Source organism: Wyeomyia smithii, chromosome 3 (assembly GCF_029784165.1).
Source record: "Wyeomyia smithii strain HCP4-BCI-WySm-NY-G18 chromosome 3, ASM2978416v1, whole genome shotgun sequence".
Classification (NCBI taxonomy): domain Eukaryota; kingdom Metazoa; phylum Arthropoda; class Insecta; order Diptera; family Culicidae; genus Wyeomyia; species Wyeomyia smithii.
In genome coordinates, this window is record NC_073696.1 from 55,881,258 (window position 1) to 55,901,233 (window position 19,976).

At 41.6% G+C, this 19,976-nt stretch overlaps 1 protein-coding gene and 1 long non-coding RNA gene across 2 annotated transcripts; both read right to left on the reverse strand.

The window, feature by feature from the left end:
- Positions 1–1,781: 1,781 nt before the first annotated feature.
- Positions 1,782–2,517, reverse strand: LOC129732838 (uncharacterized). The gene is made up of 3 exons (XR_008729362.1): positions 2,382–2,517; positions 2,052–2,242; positions 1,782–1,989 (listed from the first exon to the last, which is right to left on the reverse strand). It is a non-coding gene; the product is annotated as an uncharacterized LOC129732838 (long non-coding RNA).
- A 7,801-nt stretch (positions 2,518–10,318) lies between these two features.
- Positions 10,319–12,970, reverse strand: LOC129727285 (peroxidase). Its single transcript, XM_055684961.1, has one exon. It carries the CDS (start codon positions 12,722–12,724, stop codon positions 10,670–10,672), a length of 2,055 nt encoding a protein of 684 aa, XP_055540936.1. The 5' UTR covers positions 12,725–12,970; the 3' UTR covers positions 10,319–10,669.
- Positions 12,971–19,976: the final 7,006 nt, after the last annotated feature.

Consider the following 19,976-nt stretch of genomic DNA (forward strand, 5'->3'; position numbering starts at 1 on the left):
GCCTCTTTCGAAGAACATCTTAGGTTGATCAGTAAAGTGGCTGAACGGTTGACTCGGGCTGGACTAACAATCAATCTTCTAAAATCCAAGTTTTGTCAAAAGAAAATTCGATATTTGGGCTACGTACTATCGGAGGAAGGATTGTCCGTAGATACCAAGAAAATACAACCGATTATTGATTACCCCGCCCCGAAGACAGTAAAAGACATTCGTCGATTACTGGGATTAGCAGGCTTTTACCAAAAGTTTATAGGAAATTATTCCGAGATCACGACACCGATTACAAACTTATTAAAAAAATCACGGAAACATTTCACCTGGACTGATGAAGCTGACATGGCATTAAATAAACTGAAATCCGCGCTAATTAGTACACCTATACTAGCCAATGCCGATTTCAACCTGCCATTTATCATTGAGACCGATAGCTCTGATCTGGCAATCGGGTCAGTGTTGGTACGAATTCAAGACGGAGAACGAAAATGCATCGCTTACTACTCCAAAAAGCTATCCAGCACACAAAGAAAATAAAGTGCCACGGAAAGAGAATGTCTGGCGGTACTTCTCAGTATTGAAAATTTCCGGCATTTCGTCGAAGGAAGCCAGTTTATTGTCCAGACCGATGCCATGAGCCTAACATTCTTGAAGACCATGTCGATTGAGTCTAAGTCTCCCCGCATTGCACGGTGGGCACTGAAGCTATCGAAGTACGATGTCGTTCTCCAATATAAGAAGGGTTCTGATAACATACCCGCCGACGCGCTCTCGCGAAGCTTAAACACCGTACAAGTTACCCTGCCAGACGCATACTGCTCACAGCTGAAGCGGCAAATCGAAATGAAACCGGATCGGTATCCCGATTTCCGTATTATCGATGGCAAAATTTTCAAATACATAACTAACACGGCTCTGTGTGACGACCCGGGTAGTCGGTGGAAGTATGTAGTTCCGTTGTCTGAAAGAAAAGATTTAATCAAAGATATTCACCAAGAAGCGCACTTGGGTTATTTAAAAACATTAGCGAAAATAAGAGAGCGGTATTATTGGCCTCGAATGGCTACAGACATAAAACGTTATTGCTTCCAGTGTGAAGTGTGCAAAGAGTCAAAGACACCGAACCTAAATGTCACACCAGTATGTGGGAAACCAAAGATGTGTTCTCGGCCATGGGAACTCATATCGATGGATTTCCTAGGACCTTATCCTCGATCCAAACGCGGAAATATGTAGCTACTAGTAATTACCGACTTCTTCACGAAGTTCATAATGGTTCAATGTATGAAGGCAGCCACTGCTGTAGGTGTGTGTGCATTTACTGAAAATCACGTCTTTAACCTCTTTGGAGCCCCATCCGTTTGCATAACCGACAATGCCAAAGTATTTTTGTCGGACAGTTTCAGACACCTGCTTAGTCGCTATGGTGTGACGCATTGGAATTTGTCTGTGTACCATCCCAGCCCAAATCCCACCGAGCGTGTTAATCGGGTAATTGTTACCGCGATTCGCTGCTGTCTAAACAAAAAAGTAAACCATCGAGATTGGGACGAATCTGTACACCAGATCGCGAAGGCAATTCGAACAAGTGTTCATGATAGCACTGGATATACTCCGTATTTCCTAAGGGTACTGGATATACTCCGTAGTACTGAGGGACTTGGCGGACGACCAAGCGCCACAAATAGCTCACTTCGCGGATGATCAGAAACGATTACTCGAAATTGTACGAGAAAATTTGCTAAAAGCTTACAAAAGATATTCTACCCCGTATAATCTGCGCGCCAATCGAAAACATGTATTCAAGAAAAATGATGTTGAGTACAAGAAGAATGTCCATTTGTCTAACAAAGATAAACAATTTGTGGGAAAGTTCGGCCAAAAGTTTACTAAGGTTCGTGTTCGCGACGTCTTAGGGACCAACACTTATATCCTTGAGGATTTAGAAGGCCGGCGAATTTCAGGCACCTATCATGGATCGTTTTTAAAACGTGCCTGAAAATGGAAAACAAACGAATGAATAATACAGCTATGACGGTACTACGGTCGAGTAGTACATAAACAATAAACGGTGAGCCCAAACAAAATACTCCATTGAGGTGATACGGCAGCCACGGCGTTCGAGATGTCATTTTTTGTTTCCTCACGTCGTCGGTTTGAGTCGTATCGAGCTACCCAGTAGACTAACATACATCATTTTACCGGCTGTGTCCCAGAATGTTAGTTACCATGAAACCGTAACTTCAGCCTGAAATTAATAACCTTTTCAAATAGAAAATTCTTCAAAAATCTGGGGCTGGTACTAGTAAATAAGATGACTTTACTCGCATCTTTTCTTGTTCACGAAAGTAACAGAGAAAACTCACTAGCAATTCTGGTCTACTTACCAAAGCATCAGTTAAGAGCGACTGTAACTAGATATTTAGAAGCAGGTTATGTTCCTCCCAATTATAATCGATAGGTATCAATAGTAATTTAAGCAAACCACAGTAGGTATTTTGTGTCTTCTTCATGTTAGTATAGGGCGATTGCAAATATCAAGAATGACAGATGAAACAAAAAGTCTGATGCATGAAGCATGAAATCAGTTTTAGAACACAGTATGAAAACCCAGTGTTAAACCACCGAAGACTAAGACGATTAGACGAATGAAACGTCTGACGCCAAGTGTGGTACTAATTTATTCCAGTCCAGTTTGAGTTATGAGAGAATTGCCTGAATTGGAAATTGGGATGAGTGAGAGATTTAGTAATACGTTTTGGAGTTGGAGAATAGACCCATGAATTTTCCAAAATATCTTTTGGAGTAAATTAGATCGGTGAAGATTTTTTTTGTTTAGAAATTTCTGAAGTAATTTGGGAGAAATGAAGACGATTTTCAGACGTGTCTGAAGTAATTTGGAAGAAGGAGATTTAGATAAAGTTAGTGCCGTAGTAGAATTAAAAGAGATGAATGAACAAGGAATAAATGAATGAAAGTGGAAAAAAACAAGGAATAAAATAGTATCTTTGAAACTAAGGAAAAACATAAATAATATAGTAAAAACATAGTAACCATAATAATGAGTACCGCAATCAAATTTTCGATAACTGTAATAAACCTATAGAAATTTTGAAATTTTTAATTTCAAAATTTTTAAAATTTTAGCATAAACGAGAATGTAAGATTATAACAGTTTCCCTAAGAACACTGTTGCCATAAGAACACTAGCGCGAGCTTTCAACAACGTCAAACGCTTAAAAGCCCTCTGGTGGGAGATAGAGAGGCTGCAATGCACGCGAAGCTTAAATCGATCGTGTGAGTTCCACACGGATCTCATTTATCTTTCCTAGTAGACGGGATGGGATCGAAAAGAAGGCAAAAATTAGCAAACCAATGGAAACTAAGATCGCCACTGCGGGATCACAAAAGACACCTGATCGGTAAATAAAATGCCTCATCTTGCATTAGCTAGAAGGAGAGGGAATCGAATTCCCGCAGCATCCAATACCTAACCGGTATTGTTTGAGGCGATCGAACAATCGGATCAAATGTGATCTTGTTCAATCCTTGGGATTATTCGGGTGAATACCGTCAACCACGCTGCAAGCACACGCGAGAAGCTGATTGAACGCGCAGTGCGCTTAGTATAACGAGTCAAACTTTTACCCGAATTTCGGCCAATAAAATAGGCCTAGCGTGAAAAACCTAATCAATATAAAGTGAGTTCGTAAAATTGTAAAAGTTAGTGACTAAACCTAATTTAATTTCTAGATAAAACACGTCAAACAGTTAAAACTTATTAACTAATTGAAAGTGTTGCTTAAAAGTGTTTAGCGTCAGGTAAGCTTAATCTATTGGCAATAACTCTAGTTTAGTTCTAATTTGGTTGTAACGTTGAACACGATTAAACCCACCGTTCAACGTGGGTGCAAATGCGGATTGCCAACCCTACCCGAGTGCAAGTACCGCGTGCCACGAGACGAGGAAAAGCCCATCAGCAAATTGTGACGCGGGTGCGTCCTAATAGATCCCCTCGCCTGTTTTCACACGGCGGCGCGAACCATCGAAGCACGTTTTCTTCTCCCGTCGAGAACCGCCCGCTAGACACTCAGGAAAAGTTACCGCTTTCATACGATCGAAACGATCGTCGCCCACGTGGTGAGAGCCCGTGCAACGCACGCGTGTAATCTACTTCGACATCGCTAAACGCAAGGCTGCGACCGACCAGCCGTTCGAGATGGTTTGTACACTGACCACAGGTTCCGGTACTCACAGGTAGACTTAGAATAAGCACCTATTGTAAATATTCTAGAATTAGTAAGTGAGAGTGACGTCACTGATAGGCAGGCGAACATGTGTTGAATATAAGAGAAAATGTATAAGGCCTGTTTGAATCTAAAGTTGTGTTCTCTTGTTCGCCGAAGTTGACGCTTTCACTCTGGGTTTTTTAGATTTTTTCGGGATTTCGGATATCGCATTGTTGCTGGGATTGGTTCCCCTCTCCTGTGTCTTAGTAAATAACTATCTAAATCCCATCGCGTCCGCTGGCAAAGCCAAATTGGATTCGAGTGTTTGAACATTGAACCCGCCCGTGACAGAGAGTCTCTAGCCGAGCACTCAGACCTTGCATCAGCAGCCTCTCACCCGTGAAAGTGGCGCTTAAGCTGCTGACTGTTACAAAGTGATTCGTTACAGTTTTTTTCATCATTTGCGGACTACATTTTGTATTGATCACTAAACAAAATCACTCACTACACTAATAATACTTTAATTTTCAAAATGTTCACATTAAATTTCCAAAAACAAGCATTAAATTTGAATAATTCCAACATGATTGACATAAATCGACAGCACTACAGTGGATACCTAGACTACCAATTTGCGCGTAAACAACTACCGCGGATACCTAGGTAACCTATTACGACGGTATGCGGCAACGTTCATTAACAAAGTGATTAACTATGTGATAAATATGGGGGCGTCGTGAGATGAATAATTAAGCAGTGGTTTAGGTTTTGAGATGAGTATGGGAATGTTGTAAAAAATGGTTTGTTTTACAAAATTCAGGGTAAAACTAACTAAGTTTACCAAATTTCCATTGATGAGCGATTCTATGAGAGCATGTAATCATATTTTGTTTATTCGTTCAACGATTTCGTGTAAATCTGGTGTTTACTCCATGCATTCTTCGTGAACGTCGGCCTAATGAGATGAATAATTAAACAAATACCCTAAACAGCGTTTTCAGCATCGCAGAAAATCGCTCCTTTGTTACGTGTTTCCACGTTGCATCAAATGTTTTCTGCGATCGGAAAACATTCAACTTCGGCGTCAGTCGAATCACAAATCATGTTTAAAATGAACATCGGAATCACGTTTACTCCGTCCGTGTGGATCACGAGGGCAGAGTGGCGAGCACAAATACATGAGGTTGAGTTCAGATGGGCATGTTGACCGGCTCGGTGTTCGCAAGATTTTGGGGCCCCTTTGAGTGGTGGGCCTGGTGCGGACCGCACCAACCGCACCCCCCTAGCTACGCTACTGCAGCCGGGAGATTAGGAGACGTATTATCAGTGGAAGTCGTTCCTACTATGGGCTCCATGAAAAACTACGGTCGCATAATCTGAGTCTTCGCACCAAGTGTATCCTGTACAAAACGCTAATAAGACCGGTCGTTCTCTACGGGCATGAGACGTGGACAATGCTCGAGGAGGACTTGCGAGCACTCGGAGTTTTTGAACGTCGGGTGCTAAGAACCATCTTTGGCGGTGTGCAGAAGAACGGAGTGTGGAGGCGTAGGATGAACCACGAGCTTACGCGCCTCTACGGTGAACCCAGTATTCAGAAAGTGGCTAAAGCTGGAAGGATACGCTGGGCAGGGCATGTAGCTAGAATGCCGGATAGCTACCCTGCAAAATTGGTGTTCGCTTCAAATCCGGCGGGAACGAGAAGGCGAGGGGCGCAACGAGCGAGATGGGTGGACCAGATGGAGCACGATCTGCAAAGTACCGGGTGCCCGCGGAACTGGAGGCAGGCAGCCATGGACCGAGTGAATTGGCGGAACCACGTTATGCAGGCCATGTCTTAGGACGTACGGCCATCTAAGTAAGTAAGTAAGTAAGTAGGCACGTAGAAGCACTTTATACTGACTTCAGTAAAGCACATGACTGAATCGACATACCATTATTATTCTTCAAGCTGCAAAAAATGGATTGGCGTCTCTACTGTAGGCTCCAATCATATTTAACGAATTGTAAACAGGTAGTACGCTTTTAAAACAAACTCTCGAAACCTCTACAGTTCCCCAGGTTTCGCATTTGCATCCACTTCTTTTCATTTTGTAAATGGATGACGTTTTCTTCATTCTTAAGAAACCTTCTTCATGGAAATCAGCAATTCTTGCGACGCAGAAAAAATTCAAGAGAAAATCAATTTATTCTGCAGTTGGTGCAAAAAAAGCCTACGCTAACTCGATTAATTCAAAAATATACCGCAATAGCATTTAGTCGAAAAATTGGAAGACCATCTCTAGGAAATCAAACTCTACAAATACGTTAACTGTAACTGACGAATTTTTACAGGACATTAAGACTCTATCATCAATAGGGCTGTTCAGCTACTTATTTTGAGAGACCCGCAACGCCACGAATTTGCAAAACTGTTCCCCTTCAATGACATAATTTTAAAACGCAAGGACTCAGTTGCATTTCTATCACAACTTGACTATCCTAAAAGTTCCGGTATCTCAGAGCAAAATTCTTTTGAGGGCATTGAGTTTATTGTTGTTCCGTTAAATACATTTCAATAATAATTTCAATCAATTATTTTTACCTCTAAGCCTGTTTTGCGTTTATTTGTTTCATGGGACTGTCAAAAATTTATATTCTTGATGGGCAGTGTATGTGATCTTCATTTGCTTGACGAAATAAATATTGTTTGCATTAAGAAAAACTGAACGTTTCTCGGATGGTACTAGAAAACTAAGACAGATAATTGAGTTAATTGAATTTCCCATGGAAGATAACAATATTAGCTTACTTTCAAAAAGTTCCTTACCTGGAACATTCGCCATGGCGGACGAAAACATACCTGTAGGCATGTTTTTGAGTCCATTCCTTATTTTATTAATCAATTCATTTTCAATTTTCGAGACGAAATTGTTGAAGTAGGTCCTATGCTTCAGGTTTTCCCAGAAATTTTTGATGGGACCCAACTGGGGGACGTTGGGTGGGTTAGACGACTTGAGTACCACATCGATAGTTAGCCGCCCCATCTCCTCTAACGATCACTTAAAGTAGTGGGATCCTGTCAGGATACTGTGTCTTCGCCCTGGTATTTCTTGATGAGCAACTTCCGGCAGGCAGTTCGTTCACGACCAGTCCGAAGCGAAAGAAGAACGGCTTTGACATCAACTTCTCGCTGATTGTCAGCCACAGCAGCATCTTCTTGGAGAACTTTGTGTGTGAAATGAACTTCACCTCGGAGCTCACTTCCTTCGAGGGGGAAGTAAAATACGAAGTGCCGTCAGTCGTTGCCTTTCAGAGTAAGATAGGTCTTGTCGTCCATCACAACCGCCACGTCGCGATTCGCCGGGAAAAACGACTGGACCATCTCATTCAGCCGCTACCACTGCGTCATTGCTTGCAAGTCCGAGACCAGTGAACGGGACTATCGCTTCCTGATATGTATGTCCATGTTCGCCAAGTACTTTTTCACTGTTTGGTCGGTTGCAGCAACCTCCCAGTCAAGCGCACGCAGCGATGTAGCCACTTTTCCCCAGGTTTTCGTCTTCAGTATCCTTTGGAGCTTCATGTCTCTCAGGGTCGTCGGCCATCCGGAACCGGGCTTTCCTTCCATGCTCTAATTGTTGTCCTTGGACAACCAAGAAGTTGTAGATACCGTAACGGATGTATCCGGCATTCAAAAAGTGCCACCTGATGTCCGTTTTCGACGCGGCGAGGTACTGTTCTTTTAATGTACATACTTGACGGAGTAGCATCACTGTTTTCGCCATCACTGACTGATAGAGCTGCCAAAGTTTTTCTGCTGACTCATGAGTTACTATGACTGACGCTGAATGGGTAGCTTCGTCAGTGCGTGTGAAGAAAAATCGGCAATTTTTATCCAACTTTTTTTATTGGAAACGTTAACTTAAATTCTCTACAACTTGTTCCTAGGAAATTTTTCCGGTCTCTGCGCTTACTTACTTTACTTTTATGGCGACAGATCATTAAGATCCTATGCCGAATCCAGAATACGTCTCCACAAAACTCGGTCTTGGGCTGCTACTCTCCAGTCTCCCCTTACACCCGCTGCTCTGGCATCCTCGTCGACAGCACACATCCAGCGCGTGTGCGGTCTGCCTCGAAGTCGTCGGCCTCTATCCGGTTCTCTACTAAATATTATCTTTGCCGGTCGCTCATCCGCCATCCGTGCTACATGGCCAGCCCACTGTAACCTGCCGTGTTTCATCAGCTTGACAATATCAGCGTGTTTGTATACTTCGTACAGCTCCGGTCTCTGCGCATCCCCTCTGAAATGCATATATTGGCCTCTTTCGGGTCATTTTCAGAAAACCAGAAATCGTCATATTGTTATTCAAAATGGCATCTAGGGCTACTTTTCGGCCATTTGATATTGCATTCCATTTGGCTTTGTTTTAATCTATGATTGGTCGAAATCTGCAGCTCGACATTACAAAAATTTTCCGCATTTTTTGGTCGCGAGCTAATTTTCCAACCGATTACTACAAAAACGAACAAAATTCGTTCAAAACTAAGCCAGTTATAAGTATTTGAAATTAGACAAATTTTATTAGGGTATCGGCTCTATTATTGTCAGGTTTGACCAATTATCGTCTGGGAGGTTAAAGAAGTTATAGCATTAACCATCATGCAAGAAATTAACTAGGATTAACTACGACATCATTTACCCCCTGACGATAATAGAGTTGGTACCCTACATACTCCGATTTTAGATTTTTATGTTAATTTCTCATTAGAATGCTTTTTCAATAAATACACGAAAATTTTATTTCATTCATCACAAAAATTAGCTAAATTAGTATACTACCAATGGATATATAGAGCTTGAGTGGCATTTTTGTAAATATGCTCAGTTTTCCATCACATATAAAAATGCTAATATCTCAGCCTCCCGATAAAATGTTAAGGATCCTTTTTCTATGTAAATTTTCGTCATTAATTTCACTTCGCAGTAGAAACTTCAGTTATCGAATTAAATTTTTTTAAATTTTGAAGCGTTTTGTCTAGAAATTATGGGAAAAAATCACTCCCCTGCGATCTGCTCAGTGAGTCAAATAACTGGATGCGATGCTGAACTGAGTTCATGCAAAATATTCAAAAATATACAAAAAATAAAAAAAACAATGAGAAAAAAATGTGAGAATCAAACAAAAACGCAGAAACTGCAAAAAAGTGGTTTTATAGCTATAAAAAGTATCTTTTTTTATTCACGTTTGGGCAATTTGTAAACATTTTTTTAGAAAGTCGAAATGTTCTACAAAAATACTATAAATAACATTATCTATCAGGGTTGAGCACTTTAACTTTTTCAACATCGATTTTTTGGGACACCCTAATACTCAGTTTATTAAGTCAAATATGTGTGAAGTTTCATTCGATTCAAAAATGGTCGATATTCGACTGTAGGTCGTTTGGCATGAAATGGCTGTATAGTGCAATGGGGTAACAAATATATTCGACCGATAAAAATTATTTTGCAAAGGTTTGAAAAACAGACAAACGATGTAGTAAGTGTAAGGAGCTAAAGCGTGTTAGCGATTAGAAAAAAATCAGTGCAAAAAAATTTCAAACTGTCCCTGTTACAGGGATGCTAGGTTGTTTTTTCAAATGTCTTCACGCTCCGCGAAAAAATGTCATCACATGTCCCGAGACGACCCGGACGAAGGCTAGAATAAATACCGGCAAATCCAAAAATGTTGAGCAAAAAAATGGTTGCCATCTCAGCAAAAAATTGCGGATGTCTTCACATATTTTCCGATGCCTTCACTTTGTCTTCGCAAAACAAAATGTTGGTTAAATGTCCCAAATTTGAAGGTATGTCTCTGAATGTGGCATCGCTGCCTTGTAGTGTTTATCTAGGTTGGCAGACCATTTATATGACACTAACAGTGGTTAAATCGGTTCAGCCGTTATTGAGAACATCGAGTGAGTTTCACACTCAAACACAACCTCATCGAACAAATATGTAAACAACCGTAAGGAGAAGGCAAACGCGTCAGTTATTTCTACGAACTACTGCTTATCTTGTTGTCTGTTTACCGTCATCTGAGAACCATTGGAATTAATCAAAACACTGGTTTATAATGAATCAGCACTCATTTACTGGCGATGTTAACTTTAAGGCTAACACATGTTTCTACTAGAAAACAGAAACAACGTGGATGTACTAAGGCACGTTTTACTACCGGCTTTTCAGCTCGAATACCTTACAAGAAAAAACTCTGTTCTATTATATATCATAGAAACTTTAAAGCTAATTTCGAATCACGAACATTGTTCAACTTTTTATAGGTTCCCTGAATAACATACTCTATGGGGGCTGTATTTTTTAATGACAATCCAGCTCTTAATTCAAGAGGACGGTGTTTTCAGTTTCTTCGCTGATGTGTAGGTATGGCTTACAAACGATTTATCCCTGTCTACGGCGTCTACTGTGAAGGTTCTCGCAGTGTGCGGAAATCTAGTTCGGGGAATTGTGCGCAACGCGTTTGTGCATTTTTACCGGCGTTTGGCAGGCGGAAGATGTTTGGCTGCACCTGCTCAACTTGAGCCGTGTCGCAGATGAACCGCGCTGCAGTATAGTTAGCCAACATGGCGTCGATTCGCTGGGTATGGTGATGGTGATCGTCTGCCGCCAATGAGTGCGCGAGTTGGTCTTTGATAATGCAAGCAAGTGTTGGCCCAACAGTTGCCTCAGGAGTAGGTTTTTCCGCGATAGCTCCTATGATGAGATCAATGTCTTGGACCGATCCGTACGCGGATTGGAGAGTGTTTAAATCTTCCGGAGTAATAGTCGCCGCTAGATCGGACCAGGCTGTGATGGTTTTACCGGTACATAGTTTGAAGTAGCTGGTGTAGCTACTCAAACCGTGATCACGACCTCGTTGAATATCCAGCGCCAGAACGTCAGTTCCAATGTTTCGTGTTTTAAACAGAAGCTGTGCCATGTCATCCACGTAGCTAGTGTCCAGTGACATTGCATTCTGTTGTAGGACAGAACTAATTAAATGCGCGAAATACTCCTTCTTGCGGAGATCCTTCGGTTTGTAGAATAAATCCTCAAGCTCCAAAGCCGTCTGTTGATTGGACTGTACTAAATCGTTTATTTCACCGGGCATCATCGTGTTGTAGAACCGAATAGCCGCTGTCGCAAATTCGTTACTGACACGCGAATCAACGTTAGCCAATTTAACGGCCGGCATTCGACTTCCCAGCACTGTTTCCACCCAACCGTGCACAATTTTACGGTAAATTCGTATGTTGATCTTTCTGGCCACCTCGAACAAGCGCTCGTCATCCCAGTGAGGGTTAATAAGAGCCAAGTGTTTCGCTAAACGGTTATGCGATCGCAAAAACAGTGTGTGTAGTAAGGTAACGTACGGATTAACATTCACTCGGGTATCACCGGAAGAATAGCAGACGGTGTTGAGGGTTTCGTCAACAACACACAACTTTTTATCGGTGTTTGCTACCAGAAATTCCATCGAATTGAAGCTTTGAGATTTTAGCTTTCCCCCGTGCCTGGTGCGCATCGGCATAGTTTCACTTTCATGGTTACCATAAAGTTGGGATAGATCCAGTCGATTTGTTGCCTGATTGAGTTGATTGGCTGGACCCAAGCTACACTTGTTGCCGAGTGAAAGAGCACTCCGAACATAGTTCAAGCAGGTCACATGTTGAGTTTTATAGTAAGCATCGTCTTCATCTATCAATAATGGCTGGCATGCCGGATGACGATACCGTGGAACGACATTGTTATGATCGCTGCTGCAACACTCGATGTCGGTTCCATCGTGTGTCGTCTGAACAGTGGTCTTGGCGAGGTCATGTTCGATAAACTGCGTCCATTGGACGAGTGCCACACTGTGTTGTCTATCCTTTTTACCCTGAGCTAATGTGAAATGAAATTTGCTCGAAATGTTTCTCGGGTGGGGCAGTTCCGTGCCGAGAACACTTCTCCTGAAACGGTAAATTCCATCCTGGTAACTAGCAGGTAGCAGGCGGCGATATTCATCGCTAAATGTTTTCGAGTCTACAATTTTTTTACACTTTTCTAGCAGTTTACTCTGTGGAATCGACTTTCTCGAAAGAAACTGACCGCAGTCATACGAGGAAATTCGCTGCGGTTTGCAAAAACTATTCACAAAATACGAAGTAGCCTTCAGCACTGTCCTCGCAATGTAGTCCTGCTTTTGCGTACTTGGAGTAGGGTATCCATCGATGATCTGCGCGTAGGAAATGCTTCCCTTCACTACTTTCATTTTGGAATCCGCAATCGTCTGCTCCAGGCGTTTTGATTTATCAATAACATCTTCTCCGAACGTGACAGCATCAAGCAGGTTCTGGTTGGTGGCCAGTTGCTCGAGCTTGGAAGTCACTCGCGGGTCAATAGCACCTTGCACGGCCGCATTCCCATGAACCACCAACGCGAAATATCCAACAAAGAACGGTAAAAACAGCATTTTAACTGCAATTGTCTTCATTCTGGTCACTTCTGCCTATGTCAAGCGAGTTCTTGCTTCTCCTTAATGAGATTCACATTGACTTTTTCGTGCTGTAATCAACAAGTTTCTCGTCGATGGCTTATCATTCCCCAAGGCAAGGCAGGCTGATCGCGTAAACAACAACATGTGCGGTCACCGTTCGAATAACGAATATGGAAAAGAGTGCGCGCGCGTCTCTCAAACCAAACTTCTGGTCGATCGGACGCCTCGCAGGAAACTGATCGCTCGAAGATCAAAACGGGTCACAGTTTGCACTGCAGTGTCAAGTTGTAGCCATCGAGTTTGTTTATTTCAAAAATTATCATTTTTCCACTCATGCAGCCAGACGTCGCAACTATCTGAATATAAATATTTTATGTTCTGGCTGTTGAGTGACTTACTCGTTATGCCAATATGTGTAGTTCGTTCATAGCACTTCCAGACTACCTCATAGATCAAGGATAAACTTAAGTGAGACACTCGAACGCGTAGGCCGTTTCCCCTACAGTTGGGCAGATGGACTCTGCTGATTGTGATTGGAATTTTCGCTGCCGCGTTGCTTCTTCTAGATGGACGTGATCAGAAAGGAAATTTCCAAAATATCTAAATTGAGTTAGACATTCCGAAGGTGGATTGAATTGTTCGCCCTCGGTCAGTTGTCTCTAATCCGTCTATGAGTTAGATTGCCCTATTAGCAATTATCGAAGTGCAACTCGATGCGAATTGTGCGCATTATAAAAAAAAAACTCTGATGACGTCGAATGAATCACATACCGGTGGAGTCGCCATTGCCTTGTTGTGTTTAAAAGCGGATAGAAAAATACACACATTTTTGAAGTAGAATACTTCTCTCAGGAAGTTCGGCTACATAGGGATGTGAAATGAAAAACTAAAACCGAAAAAAGTGAAAAATATGTCCAATTTCAAATGCTAATAAATCGGTTAGTATTCGATGGATTTCCTTCGTTCTTGCAGCAATAGATTGGAAAATCTTCTAAGATTCTTCCCAAAATAAGATAATTGTAATTTTATTATTCACACTATTGTACTATTGAAAATAGTCAAGCCTTGTCAAAACGAAAAATTCGACCTCTGATTGGTCGTTATATGCTTGCTTCCCAAGCACGGTCGACAGAATCATATACCTTGCAATTGAAAACATGCTATTTGGCCTATATAAGAGCCTGTTTCAGCCGAAGCCGCTCATAATAGTTCTAGACAGCGACAACAGCAGTCGTCCTTCCTTAGCAGCAGCACTAACCCTGTGGTTGGTCACCACGTCTCAGGAGCAGCGCGGTTTTTCTCAGCGTGTGTCGCCAGACAGCCATTATTCCCCCCGTGTTGGGGCAGCATGAAGATTGCCATCAGGAAATCCAATTTTGGAAATCAAAATGCCTTTTTGAAGGGAAATAAACAAGTCATTGAAAGTTAATAATTTTTGTCAACGCAAGCAAGTATTCTGTGTTGCATCCTAGCAATTTAAATTTGTCGCACCCGTCTAATTTACTGAATGTGAAATAGCTTCCACAGTGCATGTTGTCCGTGTATCTTAATTCCCCCAATGTTAGGGCAGCTCAAAGGTTGTAATTAGCAACCGATTTTGAACAGCAAAATGCTTTTTTTAAGGCAAATAAAAAAATAATTGAAGGTTAATAGTTTTCTGGCATCAACACAAGCAGACATTCTGTGCGGGATGCAATAAAATTCTGTTGTAGTTGTCTAATTTTTACTTTATTTAGTAAACTCCCCACTCTAGGGGCAGCGCAAACGCTGCGATCAGCATAACCGACATTGAATAATAAACTGCCCTGTTAGAACGCATTCACAAAAGCAGTTAGTTCGACTATGCAGAGCTAATATGAAGACGATTCAATCAATCAGCGTAAACAGAATTTCGTCGTCTTCCAGCTGCCAAGTTGTCACATGATGCAACGCGCAACGGCGAGCAAACGAAATCGCTTGATGTTACAAACCGCAATAAAATACGGGTTAAAACCGTTGCGTGTGTGAGAGCACCATCGGTGTTTATTCGCTGGATGCACTATCTACTGTCTACTGAACGCAATAATCTGCTTACATGCGACACGGGGACGGGAACATTTTCTTCAACGAAGCTGCGCAACACGACACAAAACATGTTATTTTGTTGCTTCAATGAGAGTGCTATCGGTCCGGTTCGACAAGAAATCATTTTTGTGCATTCGTGCTACGAAACTGAGGAAAAACTTTAGAAACTGAAAAAAGAGGTGGAGCTTATCAAATGATCGCTCTGAACCAGAATGAAGTCACACATATTTTTCAAGTTATATCATTCCACCACGTACGTAAAATAATTCATTCCTATTTTTATCCCTATATAAGAGCCTGTTTTAGTCGAAGCCGCTCATAGTAGTTCTGAACAGCGACGACAGCAGTCCCCCTTAGATAGCGGATAGCGGCCACAACTGTGGCATGGCTGGCCACAACTGTGGCATGGCTACGGATAGCGTTGCAGTTGCTCAGCAGTTAGGCCAGCGTATAGCGGCCACAACTGTGGCATGGCTATGCATAGCGTAGCTGTTGCAGCGTTGCTTCTTCTAGATGGACGTGATCAGAAAGGAAATTTCCAAAATATCTAAATTGAGTTAGACATTCCGAAGGTGGATTGAATTGTTCGCCCTCGGTCAGTTGTCTCTAATCCGTCTATGAGTTAGATTGCCCTATTAGCAATTATCGAAGTGCAACTCGATGCGAATTGTGCGCATTATAAAAAAAAAACTCTGATGACGTCGAATGAATCACATACCGGTGGAGTCGCCATTGCCTTGTTGTGTTTAAAAGCGGATAGAAAAATACACACATTTTTGAAGTAGAATACTTCTCTCAGGAAGTTCGGCTACATAGGGATGTGAAATGAAAAACTAAAACCGAAAAAAGTGAAAAATATGTCCAATTTCAAATGCTAATAAATCGGTTAGTATTCGATGGATTTCCTTCGTTCTTGCAGCAATAGATTGGAAAATCTTCTAAGATTCTTCCCAAAATAAGATAATTGTAATTTTATTATTCACACTATTGTACTATTGAAAATAGTCAAGCCTTGTCAAAACGAAAAATTCGACCTCTGATTGGTCGTTATATGCTTGCTTCCCAAGCACGGTCGACAGAATCATATACCTTGCAATTGAAAACATGCTTTTTGGCCTATATAAGAGCCTGTTTCAGCCGAAGCCGCTCATAATAGTTCTAGACAGCGACAACAGCAGTCGTCCTTCCTTAGCAGCAGCACTAACCCTGTGGTTGGTCACCACGTCTCAGGAGCAGCGCGGTTTTTCTCAGCGTGTGTCGCCAGACAGCCATTATTCCCCCCGTGTTGGGGCAGCATGAAGATTGCCATCAGGAAATCCAATTTTGGAAATCAAAATGCCTTTTTGAAGGGAAATAAACAAGTCATTGAAAGTTAATAATTTTTGTCAACGCAAGCAAGTATTCTGTGTTGCATCCTAGCAATTTAAATTTGTCGCACCCGTCTAATTTACTGAATGTGAAATAGCTTCCACAGTGCATGTTGTCCGTGTATCTTAATTCCCCCGATGTTAGGGCAGCTCAAAGGTTGTAATTAGCAACCGATTTTGAACAGCAAAATGCTTTTTTTAAGGCAAATAAAAAAATAATTGAAGGTTAATAGTTTTCTGGCATCAACACAAGCAGACATTCTGTGCGGGATGCAATAAAATTCTGTTGTAGTTGTCTAATTTTTACTTTATTTAGTAAACTCCCCACTCTAGGGGCAGCGCAAACGCTGCGATCAGCATAACCGACATTGAATAATAAACTGCCCTGTTAGAACGCATTCACAAAAGCAGTTAGTTCGACTATGCAGAGCTAATATGAAGACGATTCAATCAATCAGCGTAAACAGAATTTCGTCGTCTCCCAGCTGCCAAGTTGTCACATGATGCAACGCGCAACGGCGAGCAAACGAAATCGCTTGATGTTACAAACCGCAATAAAATACGGGTTAAAACCGTTGCGTGTGTGAGAGCACCATCGGTGTTTATTCGCTGGATGCACTATCTACTGTCTACTGAACGCAATAATCTGCTTACATGCGACACGGGGACGGGAACATTTTCTTCAACGAAGCTGCGCAACACGACACAAAACATGTTATTTTGTTGCTTCAATGAGAGTGCTATCGGTCCGGTTCGACAAGAAATCATTTTTGTGCATTCGTGCTACGAAACTGAGGAAAAACTTTAGAAACTGAAAAAAGAGGTGGAGCTTATCAAATGATCGCTCTGAACCAGAATGAAGTCACACATATTTTTCAAGTTATATCATTCCACCACGTACGTAAAATAATTCATTCCTATTTTTATCCCTATATAAGAGCCTGTTTTAGTCGAAGCCGCTCATAGTAGTTCTGAACAGCGACGACAGCAGTCCTCCTTTAGATAGCGGATAGCGGCCACAACTGTGGCATGGCTGGCCACAACTGTGGCATGGCTACGGATAGCGTTGCAGTTGCTCAGCAGTTAGGCCAGCGTATAGCGGCCACAACTGTGGCATGGCTATGCATAGCGTAGCTGTTGCAGCGGGTATATCAGCATCGATAGTAGCAGGGTCAGCTGATGCAACGACACTCCCTTCACTAAAATGCTGTTTCAGTGTGGTAGCAGGAAGCATCAGCAGCAGGCTTGCATGAAGTGAGTACATCAGCCAGCAACTTTCTCGAAGGCCTCTGCCATAGTAGACGCGAAAAGCGGCGCGAACCGATTCGCTCGGCCGTAGGTTGATGTACAGCTCTACTGATGTCTGTACATTAACCTACAGCTGAGCGAATCGGTTCGCGTCACTTTTCGCATCTAATATGGCAGAGGCCTAATGGAAAAGTTGTATCAGTTTGTTCAGAAGATTGTCGGTAATATTACAGAGATGCGATTGCGTAAATCCGATTTTGAATTGAACAATTGTTCTTTTGAGAACAAATAACACACTTATTTGAAGAGTTAGTAGCTTTTAGTACCAATAGCAGTATAGTGACAGCCTCAGCGGTAGATGCAGATGCAGCCGGTACTTCCCTGAGGCCGATGTAAAGGTAAATGGGAGCAGCACGGCGAAACAGTTCGGGTTATGCTTAGACGCGCGTCATTTTTCGTTGTTGATATTCCCCACATGAAACGGCGCGCTTTCGTATGATAGCGGTGGTATTAGCGGTAGATGCATTTGCCAACACTTCCTCCAGTAAAGCCGTGTCTAGTTTTCAATGTGAAAACACCTTTCGCATTGTGTTGACCGTGCGCCTTAGTCCTCACTATCAATGATAAATTGAACAATTGTCCTTATAAGGACAACAAATGAATTAATGAACACACTTAAAAAATTTCGCCGAATCTCGGCATTGTTTGTGCCGAGATTTGAACAGCCGAGTGCTCGGCAACCATCTCGGCTGAATCTCTTTTGCCGAGAATCTCGGAAAACCAATATTTGACAGATGTCATTTTATGCCGAGAATCGCGGTACACAATTGACTGTACTCTCGGCAAATCCAACCGAGAAGCGGCAAACCAGTCCAACGACCTTTCGGTTATATAAGCTGGATGTTCGGCACAGTAAAGAGCCGTTTTTTTCAGTGGAATCCAATCGCAGAAAATAGTTTTGCTATGAATCAGGTAAGCAAAGTTCTTTCAAAAGATAAATTATAAGCTCGATGAGTTTTAGTAAGTAAAGAAATTTATTTATACTAAATCTTGAATACTTATCTTTATCTTGCTCGCCAGTAGGGCATTGAGCTAAACATCTAATCTAAAATTACGTCTAATGCCTATCCCTAAAACAAATACAATATTGTATTCACACGATTTGAAACTACACTTTTTGAGTTCCAGCCACTTCCCCCCAAACTGTACTACATTTTTTTCGGCTACTGGATTGTAAACACTTGTAATTTGCACAAATTTCAGCCAAACTTGTATCCGATTCCTGTTTGCTCACCCGTAACACGCAAAAATTTTCACTAAGAAAAATGACGGCAACTCGTTCATGAGAATGACAGCTGTATTGCCGAAACACGGCAACGAGTAAAATTTGTGCCGAGATACCAGTAATGTTTTTGCTGACCTTGACATCAACAGTGTTTAACGATAAATTCGGCAAAAAATAGAGACGAGATTCGTCAAGCTTAGTTTTTTGGACGAAGTCTCGGCAAAATGATCTGACAACTGTCGGCAACCGGCATTTTTCGCTGAAATATCGGTTGAATCCAAAGTTGCCGAGTGAACTCGGATGTTTTTTTGCCGAGCTCGAGATCCAGTTTTAAGTGTGAAGATTTAATTTTGAATTAGAATACTTCTCTCAGGAAGTTCGGCTACATAGGGATGTAAAATGAAAATCTAAAACTGAAAAAAGTGAGAAAAATTTCAAATGCCAATAAATCGGTTAGTTTTTGATGGATTTCCTTCGTTTTTGCAGCAATCGATTAGAAAATCTTCTAAGATTCCAACCAAATGCATGAAATTGCAATTTTATCATTCGAACTATTGTACTATTGAAAACTCTAAGCCTTGTCAAAACACAAAATTCGACCTCTGATTGGTCGTTATACCGCGCTTTCCCAAGCACGGTCGGCAGAGTTATGGACCTAGTAAATTGGGAATGCATCATTTGGCCTATATAAGAGCTTCATCAGATAATAAACAAACATTTCATCGGATATTAAATTGAACAACTGAAGTTTGAAGAACACAAATGATTATTTGAAGAGTTAATATTTTCTCGTTTTGCGCTATAATCCAAAGTTAATTATCTTCATCTACATGCATACTCTGACTATTATTACGTGTTTGCGTCGCTTAGTGTTTGGCTACGGTCATGCAGAACGCAAATAACGGCGCGATGCGATTCGGCAAGACGAAATCTGTTGAAATGTATAGCTCTACTTCGCCTTAAAAAGAGCTGTACATTTCACCACGGTAAGACGAATCGCATCGCGCCGGCATTCGCGTTCTGCATAACCGTAGCCTTTGTTTCGTTCCCGTTTAATGATGTCGTATTGCACAAAATTTAAAAATATCCAATGAACTTCATTCAAAATATCAGACAAAAAGAAATTACAATACTGCCAATGAATGGTCAACGTTTATTTACTAGAAAAAATGACTGACACGCAAGCAGCCAGGTTATCTTTCTTGTAAAAGTATTCTACTTCAACCTTGCGGTCGTGGCTTTGCATACAACCTTCTTGTGATTTTCCTGCTGAACAAAAGACTCC

What these genes read in the sequence shown, in the direction of transcription:
- LOC129727285 (XM_055684961.1), bottom strand. Translation starts at nt 12,724, where the DNA reads ATGAAGACAATTGCAGTTAAAATGCTGTTTTTACCGTTCTTTGTTGGA.